Genomic DNA, 13,488 nt, shown 5'->3' with positions numbered 1-13,488 from the left:
AAAGCACCTTACAGTGATTTACCCATTTATACATTCGGCCAGTTTGCTCTGGAGCAATTCAGCCTACGCAGCTTGTTCGAGGGCACTACAGCAGGAGGTGGGATTCAAAGCTGAGTCCGTCCAGCAGAAGAGAGTAGATCTAAGCACTAGGCTGCTGCTCCCATCAGCAAGTCAAATCTTTGTTGAACTGTTTGGCTCTACGTAGACAAGGATTCACCCCTCACAACATGTCTTCTCAGGATGACCTCTGTGACCTGCACACGTCTGCTGCGGAGGTGGACATGAGGCAGAAGCAGAGACACGGATTCTGCTGTGTGTGATCAGGAGGAGCTTAACTACGCCTTGCAGGAATTGCTGCCAATCCATCTTTCCTCTTCTGTCAGCTAATTCCAAGCAGCAGCTCCATCACAGTTCACACCATGAGCGGAGTGAGTCCACAGTCCTCACGAGCTCCTAATTCCACGTGAGGTATTACTGACTTCCAGGGAGGCAAATTCTGTCAAGTGAGCTCACGCAGCTGCCGGTCTTACTGAGATGATCCAGGGTGAAGAGTTCGTTCATGGAAACCAGGTGACAAGATGGTACATTTCAGACTTCAGCCTCCCTTAGCCAGTCCAGCACTCGCTTCTCCTTGCAGCCAAACACAACCTGGTCCGTGTAGAAGCGCCTCGTTGTCGAGTGCTCAGCTCCCGTGAAACCCAAAGCACAGCAACAAACTGAATCCTTTGTGATTTGTTATGTGAGTCATGCATCTGCTGGTGACACTTAACTGGATGAGAGTGCTGTATGTGTGCACCTGTTTTCACACTTGTGTGTGTGTGTGTGTGTGTGCGTGCGGACAATCCTCTTCCTGGTCTTTGTCCATATCTACATGCGAGTAGATTTTTCCGCCCTGCATGTATATCTGCGTTTGTGCTTTCTCTACCTAACAGCCATGGTTTTCGGGACGTATGCGTGAGCGTGCATGTTTGTCTCCGAGAGCCCGGACCCCCCGAGTTGAGATCCAGGGAGGAACATGGAATGGAGGAATCTTCCAGGGAGCAACGAGTCCCTCTGGGAGGATTCACTTACTGCTACCAGTGGTGGTCTATCAAAGAGGTTTATTTGTGCAAGGATTAGTTAGAGAAGCTCAGGAACTTTCTCAGAGGCCTCGCTGGCTCGCTCCGCAGGGCATTCTGGGAAGGGCCAACCCCGGCCAGATCTCGCACCCTTTGTCCGCAGCAGGATTTGCATTCTGTCCCACGTGCAAGCCCCCGAACGCCCCGAGAACTTGCAACACTCCCTCTCAGCCAACATTGAGCAAGGGGGTGGGGGTTGGGGGGTGGGGTCAAGGCCAAAGAGGCCAGCAGTGGCCCCAACCACAAGATTCTAACAGAGCTCCCAACGAAAACACAAAACCCACTTTTTTCACATAGCCATTCGCTCTCTCGCCTTCTCAGATGAAGTAGCCCTCAGGCCGCGACCGAACACCCACTCGGAAAACAGCATCCCTGCCAACGCTGCCAATGCTGCACCCTCAAAACTTGCAAAAAATGTTAATTCGCTCTGAAATACCCAGTCACAGACAATGCCTGAACACCCCAGAACTCTCACACACGCCTGTTCCGACGCAAGCTAATGAACAATGAAAGCGTGTGCATTAACTCCTCCGTGCAGGACCGAGAGACGCAACGGCTGAACATTCACCAGGATTTCCACGTGCTTGTTAAGTGCATTTATAAATGAGAGGTCCCGTACATTTTTGTTTACTCAAACAATAGCATCGGCAGTGATTAATTCAACGCTAAGTGGAACACGTTTTTTCTGGAGCCCGGCCACTTTAATATAGACGCGTCGTTCTTCAAAGTCCATTTCACAACACTTCAGCTGCGGCACTCTCTTGCAGCAAAAGAATGATCAACACGAACACTGGCTCAACCCACAGCGCCCGTAACCCTGTTTATCTCAGCTCCAGTGAAGTAACAATAAACAAGAAGGTTTTAAGAAAAGAAGCCAGCGATCACTTCAACTTTGACGTTCAACCTCTGACCTTCCATTTATTCGCCTGCATTTGAGTCTAGATGCACCGGTTTCCACCCGCAGCACAAATACATATATTTCAGGTGAACTGGTGACTCTAAATTGTCCTCAGAGTGTGTTTGTGCGAGTCAGTAGGTGTGTGTATGTGTGTGTGTGTGTGTGTGTGTGTGTGTGATTGCTCCGTGATGGACACGTTTCCCATCCACAGTGTACCATGCCGCGTCCCCAGGGCTCCCAGGACAGGCCCCACGATGCTACACTGTACAAGAGTTTACTGGTCACGAATGACTGAAGACCGGTGACTAGCATGACCATACAAGCTGGAAAGTAAAAGAAATGTAAAAAGAATCACACAATTTATGGATTAAAACCCATAAATCCATCTATTCCCTGCTGTTTTATAGTGCACTGTACATGTGACTGGTTTTATGACCTTGTTGCTCAGCAGATCCCATTGAGGTTCACCAGCGGTCTATTCCAGTCCTTAGAGCCCAAGTCCACTCGCTGAGCGATTTACTCCTGATCTATCAAATTAAGTCCCGAGGAGCTGAGGAGGAGGGAAGCCAGCAGACTGTGCTGCAGACCGAAGGAGTTAGACTGTGGTTTAAACTGAGCTTGTGGCTTTTGGGGAAGACATTCATCTTCACCACCCTGCAACCTTCACCATCACAATGTAGCACAGATTTAATGTGCAAAAGCACCTCCTATTTTTACTCTTTTCTCCATTCCCGTTTGCTCGGTGCCGCCTTAAACAAATTACCATAAAATTGATGATCTAGAGCACTTCTTGTCTCACTTAAACTGGGGGAGCAATTTGGGAGCACTCAGGTTGTGTTGAAATGATTGTATGCAAATGTTTTAATGGGGATGCGTGTGGTGGCCATACATCCTCAACCGGCAATTAGCGCTGATTTCAATGGATGCTTTCTAACATGGCTGCTTTCTGAAAAAATGTCGCTTGTGGTCTGTTCTGCAGGTGCTGCGTATAAAGTTCTGCCTGTCGCCTGCATTTTCTGAGTGCACAAGGAGTTTCCATAACACCGGTCAGCTCATAAGCTGTTCACTGAAATGCCAGGCCAAACCACTGAACTGATCTCAGCAGGATCCTCGACTGGGGGTACGTCCGTTTCCTCACGATCTACATGCTTCGTCTCCCTCTCATACATGCAAATGTATGTTCCACTCTCATCAGTCTAGTTTCTACCCTGTACCTCATTTATACACATGTTGTATATATAGTGCTGGCTGGCATCTATCAAGGACTGAAGCTAAGCTCTTACAAAAGGCACGTCAAGAACTTCAGGAAGCAGAGCCATGCAAATTCATCACACCAACAGGGCTGTGACGATATAGTGATGTGGGTTGTGTGGAGTCTTTATGGCCATTCTGTCTGCTCTGCTTCCACAGGTATGTGAGTGCTCAACGATCCATTGAGTCTACATGGTCCTGAACCTCCAGGATCTCAGACATGGTCAATGTTGAGAAGATCTTAAGGCGTTGTACGTGCAGCTGCTGGCCTCAGCTGGCATTCTTTACACTGATGTCATTTTGGAAGATGTCAGATGTAGCATAAAATCAGAGCTTTTGTCTTTAATAAGAATGGGATGTTTATAATGCAGTAGTTACTGGCAGAGAAGAAAAAGCACATTCAGCCTCTCCAGGTGGAAACCCAACTGCAGGTGGCTCCTAACGTTCTGCATTGCAGTGAAACACAGAGATGGTTTCATGATTGCTCCTGGCCCTCACCAAAGGCGCATACGTATTATCAGCAGATTGAGATGAATTGGCAGCCTTGGAGGAACGGGGGTGGTCTCTGTGTGTGACTCCGGCAGTACTCTGTCAGCGAGGGGAGCAGGCGGGGGATGAAAAGCTTTATCGGCTAATGGACTAGCTGCAACTCGCTGAGGGTGCAAAAACTGGCTGGCTGGAAACTTGGCCCCCGAAAAAAAAAAAGAAAATTTGGAAGGCGCCAACCGCCATTGCTGAACACCCAGGCTTTGCTCCCATGTTCTTTGTAACTTCTCCACATGCCCTACCACTCTGCTACCACTCCATCAGTCTGTTCTCCTTTCCATTATCTAAGCAGGACTTGCCATTAAGATTTTTCACCAGGAACATTTTCATCGAAATGAGAAGGTCTGGTAAAACCTCAGCTGAAAGGGGCTTAAAAACACATTAACTCTGATAAGCCTTTCACTGTGGAAAGGGGTTTTGCCATGTCAAGGACGGATGTATCTGAGAGTTTTTGTCACTTGTTTTTGCACAAACTTAATGAAAAATGAGCTGTGAGTAAACAGTCCTCACCTACCCCTCCTTACATGGTGCAGGGCAGAGATTTGAGAAGAATGCTGTTATACTGTTAAGTGTGTTGAGAGTGCTGACAGTAACTAGAGAGCTGATCACACAGGATCAGTGTGTGTGTGACAAGTTTGTGTTCGTTGGACTTTTGGGTGTTGGACTCCACTGCAGTGAAATATTGCGAGTCCCACCTTGAACACGTGGAGATATCTTCTCAGCAACCCTAAGGTTAAATCTGGTACAAACACCAAGCTTAGAAGTGAAGGTTGGTTTGTGAGGAACATGTGGAGATGGGTGGGAGAATAGAAGAAAGACAAAGTCAGAGAGTAAAAGGAAGTTTCTTCTTTGGACTGCAGGCCCCAGTGCTCAGAGGCGATGGGAACTCAGTAAAATGTAATCCCTTGTGTGTGGCTCAGAGCCCTTGGGCTAGATGCATGACCCCAAAGCACACAGTCACAGGTGGGGTCAAAGAATGGGAAAGAAGGGGGCCTGCTTCAGTTGAGCAGCTGTCTGTCTGGGAATGGTACCCCAAAAATCATACCCTACCCCGGCTTTCTTCCAAGCTCAACACTGTTGAATTCCTCAACACCATGTGTTGGTAACTTGAAGCAAAGATTGTCTTCATTGTGACATACTGGAGCTCACACCATAAAATGCCTGGAATATATCCAATGGGGGAAAGTAGACTCTGCCATAATGAGTACTTGAATGGTAACTGCAATGCGTAAAAGATTCCATGATCCCATGGTAACAAAGTATGTCTAAAGCTTGTAATTAGCTCAGCAGTGTGGAAACCTTTTTCTCTAGATTGCTTGGTCACCCGTTCTGATGGGAAAGGGGAGAAAGTCAACATCTTCCAAAGCAGAGGAAATGGAAACAGAGCTGAATCAGTTGTGCTATGGCCTTTGCTTTGTCATTCTTCCTGAAGAAACAACCCATGCTCCATAAAGGAATGTCAGATGTTCTGAAAGAGGTCATGCTCTGAGTTAATGGTGTTGCTCAGAAGCATAAACATCCTGAGCCCGCTGTGATGGGACAATTCTGGGCCCCTCTCCACCTCAGTAGGTCCCGTTGATGTGACTGGCCAGAGCCCTTCTGGCTATCAGGGTTGGCTGGGTGAAGGCCAAGGCAGCTCATGGGAGACTGGGCTCTGGGGAGGCGGTTTGGGAGAATACTCACTCTCCGCAAGTATCTTTGTCATGGCAACCACCCCCCTCTCCCCTCTGAGACACAGGGTTTCACTGATCAACATGGAGACGGCAGAAATGGCATGCTAAAACACTGGGGTGGTTGGGTAGGCTGATGGGATGAGGGTGACTGGTATATACAGTACTGTGCAAAAGGCTTAGGCACTTAGATGTTTCACAAAAATATTTGTTTTAGGTGGTTATTTACTGTCTTCTGTATTAGTGTTAATGGGAAAGAATATTTTAGATTTCCAAGCATTCCTTTTGCAGAAAGTTACAGTATTACAGTAAGGGTTTTGTATGTCGTTAAAGAAAGAAAGTACACACACACGCTGTCTGAAACCACTTATCCCAAGCGGGGTCACGGCAAACCGGAGCCTAACCTGGCAACACGGGACATAAGGCTGGAGGGGGAGGGGACACACCCAGGACAGGATGCTAGTCCATCTCAAGGCACCCCAAGCAGGACTCGAACCCAAGACCTGCCAGAGAGCAGGACCTGGCCAAACCCGCTGCGTCAAGTGGTTGTTGGAAATGGATGGTTACTGAGCTTTGTAGGAAGTTCATTAATTAAGAGCATTGTTTTTGGAAGCATTCTCACTTTACAGCTTTTTTCCGCAACCAAGTGCCTAAAACGTTTGCACAGTACTGTAACCGCAGTGCCTGCGATGACTAAAGGAAGAGCCTTTCTATGGACAGAGCTTCGGCAAGGATTGTACAGCATTTTTAACTCCGACAGTAACATGCGGCCTCCACAAAGAGAAATTTATCTAAAATGGCATCACAAGAATGGCTGCTTGCATTGTGTATATCTGTAAGGCTCTACCTCAGGCTCCACCTTCAAACGGTTTGCATGAGTCGGAGGACACCACAGACAACTGGTTCACAAATCAACCATCGTTGAAAAGAAACTCTCTCCTATCTGCTTAGTGCTAAGGCTTCCAGGGACTTCAATGACATCATCTGTGCTTGGACATAGAGGTCAGAGGTCAGTTCCCGTGGGGATTTAAGGTCCCTGACTGATGAAACACTCTAAACACGTGGAAACAAAAACCATACATCAGAGATTATAGATTTTCCTGTTCTCTGCTGGTGGGGTCAAGCTGGGTTCAGTTCTGAAGGTATGAAATGCTTTGCATATCATTACTGAAACTGAGTGACAACTGCATCCACACATTATTAGTCAAGGTGATGCAGAAGTAGCTGTGCTACTTCAAATATTTGGGCATATACTGTAACTCGGAAGTACGGGCCATTAATGGGTAGTAATACCATGACTGGCTAAGTAGATCAAGACGATGTGTCTTCAAGTATTGTATCAAGCAGAAAATAGATGACACAGACTTAATCTGATAGTCCCTACGAAAAATCCCCATCATTTACTGGATGTTCACCATATCTCAAATCCAACAGACTGGAGGAGCATTTTATCTCAACCAAGCGGCTTTAGGTAAACAGTGAGTGAAAGAAATTGTAGAATGAATATGTCCCTCAGTGCAGAAAACCAAAAACTCACATAAATCAAAGATATCTAAACGAAGCCTTTCCACCCAAATCACCCCAATGGTTCCCAGCTCTACACTGGAAAGCCAGAAAGAAGAGGCACACTTGGAAAATGTACATCAGTATCTCAACAGGAAGCTGCTCACCTGGTCTGGAGACGTCAAACCAACAACGTGCTCAGATGAACGGAGAACAAAAGGAAACTTTGTGAGTGTTTCCCAGAGGAGAACATAAGCCTTGTAACGGACTTTGGAAGAGAGTGAGGCTAAGAGTGTTGGTGCAATTTGTGTTTTTGTGTGGTGCATGTTGCGAATGTTGGGGTTTTACTCACCGTGGCGGTGAGACGTGGGCCATGCAGCTGTGTGTAGAGGATGGCGTCGTTGATCTGATTGCGGACCCCCAGCAATGCCAGCTCCAGGTTGTGCGTGCCAGCCAGCGCATCGGTGACCCCCTCCAGGGCAGTGACGAAGCGACGCCAGGGCACATCCAACTCGGCCAAGCCAGCCAGGCAGCCACGCATCACATTGAGGCAGTAGCCCCCACAGGGCCGGATGAGCGTGAGGCCTCGGCAGTGCGGACAGTACTGCATGCGCACCAGGGCCCTGGCGCAGTCTCGAGACAATGCCACCCACTCCGTGGCATTGAGGGCATCGGCACCCGCCGCCAGCGCCCGGCTCATGACTCGGCCCGCCCGCAGGGCCCATGCCAGCTCCCCGGCCAGTGCCCGTGGGTGCGGCCCGAACGGATTTACATCCTGTCGAGTGGCACGCAGGCACTCGGCCCGGTCGGCCGTGGGCGGCGGAGAGCCCGGGTTCACCAGGCGGCCGTACACCAACGGGAAGAGTCCATCGTAGAAGCGATGCACAGCTCGCTCCACAGACGAATTGGCTCCCAGGATGTAAAGGATCAAGTCGCCAAAGAGCTCGGACACAGGTCCGCGAGCCTCTTGTGCTAAGGGCTGGTAGGCTGTGTTGAACAGGGAGAGAGTGTGGTTCATGGCGAAGGAGACCAGCGACTGGAAGGTTTCTGTGGAATGAGAGGAAAGAGACAGTGAATCAGCCCTGCACTCATCTCTGGTGACATTTTTGACAATTTGGCCATCTTGTTGCAGCCAAGGATGATTTTGGTTCCTTGCCTCCACTACCTCCAGGCTTTTTACCTCCTGCCTGTGTATATGTACAAACCCCATTTCCAGAAAAGTTGGGACACTGTCTAAAAATGCAACAAAAACTAAAAACTGTAATCTGTTCGTTCACTTGAACCTTTATTTAAGAGACAAAAGGACAAAGAAAAGATTTTCAGTGTTTCCACTGATGAACTTAATTCTATTTGTTAAATACAAACAAATTTAGAAATTGATGCCTGCAACACACTCAAAAGAAGTTGGGACAGAGGCAAGTTTACCACTGGGTCACATCACCTTTTCTGTTAATTACACTTAGTAGTCATTTGGAAACTGAAGAAATCAGCTGTTGCAGTCTTTCAAGTGGAATTTTTGCCCATTCTTGCTGTATGCAAGACTTGAGCTGCTCAACAGTCCGTGGTCGCCGTTGTCTGATTGTTGTCTTCATGATGTACCATACATTTTCAATAGGAGACAGATCTGGAGTGCAGGTAGGCCAGTCAAGCATACTCCCTCTATGCCTCTGAAGCCATGCTCTTGTAACTCGTGCAGAATGAGGCCTGGAATTGTCCTGCTGAAATAGATAGGGAGTTCGTGGAAAAGACGTCGTCTTGACGGCAGCATATGTCTCTCCAAAATTCCGACATAAGCCTCTGCATCAATGGTATCTTCACATACGATATGCAGATCACCCATGCCGTGGGCAATGATGCAACCCCATACCATCACTTAGGCTGGTTTTTGCAATTTTTGTCGGTAACAGTCTGGATGGTCTTTTTCATCTTTGGCACGTAGAATCCGAAGTCCGTTTTCCGCAAAAACAAGCTGAAATGTAGACTTGTCTGACCACAGAACACATTTCTGCTGTCTTTCGGTCCATTTCAGATGACTTCGGGCCCAGAGAACTTGGGGGCGTTTGTGCGCAAAATTGATAAATGGCTTCCTCTTTGCATAATACAATTTCAAGTTGCATTTCTTGATGCAGCGGCGGACTGTGTTGAGCGACAATGATTTTTCAAAGTACTCCCGAGCCCATGTGGCTATGTCCATCACGGTAGCATGACGGTTTCTCAAACAATACCGCCTGAGTCCTTGGCGGTCACGTGCATTCAACTGCGGTTTCCGCCCTTGGCCTTTACGCACCAAGATTTTCCCTGACTCCCTGAATCTTTTCACGATATTATGAATTGCATATGGCGAAAGGCCTAAATTCTTTGGAATCTTGCGCTGAGAAACAGCGTCTTTGAACTGACTGACAATTCTCTCACGAAGTTTGGCACAAAGTGGTGAACCGCGACCCATCCTTGCTTGCAAAGACTAAGCCTTTAGTGGATGCTCCTTTTATACTCAATCTTGATAATCTCACCTGTTACCGGTTAAACTGCTAATTGCGGAACCTTCCAGAACAGTATTACTTGTAATCTTTTCAGCCTTGTTTTGCCTCTGTCCCAACTTTTTTTGAGTGTGTTGCAGGTATCACATTCTGTTGTTTTTTTATATTTACAAAATACAATTAGCTTTGTCAGTGAAAACACTGAAAATGTTTTTTCTGTACTTTCATCAGTTAAATAAAAGTTTGAGTGATTTTTGTTTATTTTATTTCAAGTGAAACTTTGAAACTTTAAATACTTTTTAGCTTTGTTGCATTTTCAGAAAGTGTCCCAACTTTTCTGGAAATGGGGTTTGTATATATATATGTAATTACTTCTTTGACTGTTTGTGATTCTGTCACTAACAGCAGTTATTATTTACACGACTGTTTCATTTTTCCTTGCACTATTACGCAGCCTTGAAAGATTGAAATGTATGTTTAATGCACCGAGACAACTATGTTGCAAAGGTATACCATTTAAAATTAAAACTGACCTGTTGCTGCATTAAAATGTAATTGCACTAATAGTGGTTTAAATTCAGTTAAAAGGAAGAGATTCAAAGCAAAGCAGAGCCATCTGTAGCATCTGTAGTGATACTAATTCTTTTATACTGGTGTTTACCTCTGATTACATAATAGCTTTAATTAGTATGTAATGCACAGCTAGATACGAGAATGTGATTTTTAAGTGCTACTAAATAAAGAAAACCCATCACTGCTGCACAGCGGCATGAAAAAGAAAGAGTTTGTAGCTGAATTTACCTTTTCACATAATATCATATCAGAATGGATACCTCTGCAAACATGTAGTGAATTAATTCAGACCTTTCTACTGTGGATTTAATATTTACAATGTAAATCACTGCTTCCTCACTGGCGATCATGGAAATAATAAAAGAAAATAAAGATTTGTTGGATCTGAACAGAACTTAGCAAAACGCTCAGAAAAAAAAAAAAAATTTAAATATTAAAAAGTCATGTTGAAACTGGCACAGTGACTGCCTTCTTGACCGATGTCCAGCTCAGTACAGTGCGGTCTCTGTTCGAGAGCAGGCAGGGGTCTGGTCGGCGCTCGTCTGGCACAAAATAAGTTCGCATCGGCCGCAACGCAAGAAGCAAGCCTGGCCAGGATGGAATGACAGAGAGGGAGGAGTGGCTGTCGAAGGAGGAGGGAGAGAGATGAAGAAAAGGTCCAGGAGAAGATGAATAGACAGCATGGGGAAAAAGGGAAAAGAAGAAGAAGAAAACAAGATGGTGAACAAAGGACAAAGAGGGAAAGGAGAGGAGGGAGAACGTGAAGACGAAGAGAGACCCAGCAACAAGGAGGAGGAAATTTGCAGTTCCTGGTGATTTATCCTGCTCTTCACTCCAGACTCCACCCCCCAAACCCTCTACAGCCATCCATCAGTCTTCATTTCAACACCCGCCCCTGGCACCCCGTCCACTCATGACCCTGTACCGACCCCCCCTCTCTTCTATGCTGTATGTGCACTCCTCACTGAGGCCCAGTGGGCATTTAGGGTTATGCAAGGTCATCCTAGCATCTTCCACTGGTGACAATAGAAACCATGAAGACAAGAGTGGGTCACATAGGAGACGGGTTGAGAGGAAGCGCAACACTGAGGCAGCAACCCCCGACATGGTTGAGTACTGGGTGAAGATGGAGTGGAGGAATGGCCATATTAATAGGTATAGAGTATTGCTCTTTGACCCTGAATCGCTTTGCCGCGTTGAGCCAATCCCAACGTGCAGCAGTGAGACTAATGTTAATAATCTTAACAACCTCAGCAGTCAATTCCCTCTTGGCATAACCATCCGCTGAGTCACCTCCATAAAACATCAGACATAGAAATGGAAATAGAACAGTTTTCACTTTATATTATTGACTGGCTTGCAAGATTATTTGATCCGGAGAAGTATATGTCACGTCGCAGCCTCTTTAGTGAAGCCGCCGCTACTCAGTAGAATGTTGAAGGGTGTAACGGCAACACAACAACCCTTCCTGAAACTGAACAGACACACTTTTGGCTCAAAAGCTGCTTTTTGCTGCATCCTCTGCAGCACAAGGAAATCATAAAGAGAAAATTCTAGAGAGCTGAGGTCTACGGGAAACTTTGATTAAGGTTTAAAGCCACACCACCCCACAGCCATGCAGTAGCAAACCCAACAACGTCCAACTTGCGACAGCTCAACTTCCCAGAGCCACAAGGATGAATCGCCATCCAGCCCATCATTCTCATCTGAATCTTGATGTCATCTCATCACCTATGCCAGCCAGAGACAAATAACGAATAAGAGCAGTATGAATTGAGTTTTTGAACTATGAGGTGGTGTAACAGACTGGACAATAAGTCACTTCAGGAATTCCAAAGGCCAGTAGAAGAGAAGAGCCCAACCATGTGTTTTCATGGTGTTTTACTTTTAAAAGTCGCATTAGAAGGGATTTGAGGGTGACTAAGAACCACAGGTGCAACCTATTCAACGCTCTTTTATTCCACAGCTCTGTGCAGCTCCTGGTCAAAACTTCTGAAAGGGACAGCTGAGTGCGGTGACCGAAATCTGCGTGCTGTGAGCAACATGAAAACCCAGAGGACTCAGACAGCTGAAAGGCAGCAAAGCCAGCCAGCCTTGCAAAGAGCCCCCGCAGCACACATTTGTGTCTCAGGACACCACTACGCACGCAACAGAGAGGACACGTGCTGAAACTTCTTCTACCAAGGCCTCTGACTTGGGTAGGCTGAGCTCGGGGGTGGAGGGGTGGGGGTGGGGTGGCTTCCTGAGAGACCCGTTAGTCCCGTCAGCAGTGATGTCAGCTAGTACCCCTGGCCTGCAGCACCCCAGCACTTCGACCCCCTCGAGGGCAGCCTGGACGGGACCCTGTCCGGGCGCTGATGTCAGACACATGGCATCTTGACAGATGGACGGGGAACAGCAACTGTGGTGAAAGTGAGACGACTGGAGAAAGAAAGAGAGCGGAGAGAGTGTGTCTGCGCAGTCCACAGCACAGAGCCAGCATGTGTGCACACACACACACACACGCACACACACACACCAGCTGGAAGGATACTGAAACCCCCCCGAGGGTTAGAGGACGATTTATGATGTCCCAAAACACAAGAGAGAACACTTCCCTGCTCCTGAAACCGCAGAGAACAAAAAAGAAGTAAAGGTCAGTTCAGGTAGTGAATGTTAAACAAACTTATTTGAACTGATCTGTGTGAGTTGGTATTATGACAGAAGAGAAGATTATACCTAACAAAGCCCTGATTTGCATGTAGTTAAAGCACCTCAGCGCTCGTCGAAGGCGAAGTGGCGTTAGGTCGCTGAGGATGTGACCTTTGGGTTGAACACGGGATGGAGCACAAGGGCTGATCTGCAGCGCAGGGGCAACTCGCTCAGCATCTTGCTTTTTTATGAGCTCGACCCCAACGAGAGGCCGTATCGCGGCTCGCAAGGCACCTGCCATGTGCCCCTTCACGACAGCCGAAAGCGGAACCGCACAGTTCTCTGTTGTTACAGCAACGCCGGGTTTCACTCATGCTTCTGCTCATAAACACAAGCAAGAAACCAGATGAAGACTCCTTCGCTTTTATTACCTCCGTGGGTCACAAACTCCAGTCCTCCTTCAAGACTCCGTTTCATCTCTTCTTTCTTTGCTTTGGATACCCTTACAGTCCTGTCCTCGCATTTTAACATGACCTGAGGGAGCAGGTACAGTTACACTGTAAAAGTGTCCTTTAATAGATGGTTGTATTTACACTTTTCGGATAACTTCCATTCCTGCAAACTCCACCCTTACACAACTACTCTTTCCTTTACCCTACCCTACTCTACTCTACCCTACTCTACTCTACCCTACTCTACCCTACTCAAAGAACTACAGCAGGTCCTTGGAAATCTTAGTAGTCTCATTTGTGGGGGGAAGTGAACAATCACTCTTTATTTCTTATACTGGTCATAAATGCCGTAAAGCAACAACTTCATTG

General features: G+C 47.0%; 1 protein-coding gene across 2 annotated transcripts in view; it reads right to left on the bottom strand.

The window, feature by feature from the left end:
• gpc5b (glypican 5b) overlaps window positions 1-13,488 on the bottom strand; it is a 92,007-nt gene that overhangs the window by 53,703 nt on the left and 24,816 nt on the right. For both annotated transcript variants that reach the window (XM_018741195.2, XM_029246173.1), the window contains exon 3: window positions 7,339-8,033. In XM_018741195.2, the coding sequence (XP_018596711.2) occupies window positions 7,339-8,033 (695 nt within the window). The remainder of the gene's footprint in view (window positions 1-7,338; window positions 8,034-13,488) is intronic.

The sequence above is a fragment of the Scleropages formosus genome, chromosome 19 (assembly GCF_900964775.1).
Source record: "Scleropages formosus chromosome 19, fSclFor1.1, whole genome shotgun sequence".
Classification (NCBI taxonomy): Eukaryota; Metazoa; Chordata; class Actinopteri; order Osteoglossiformes; family Osteoglossidae; genus Scleropages; species Scleropages formosus.
Note: the sequence above shows the minus strand (reverse complement) of the source record. Positions and strands in the feature narration are given on the sequence as shown.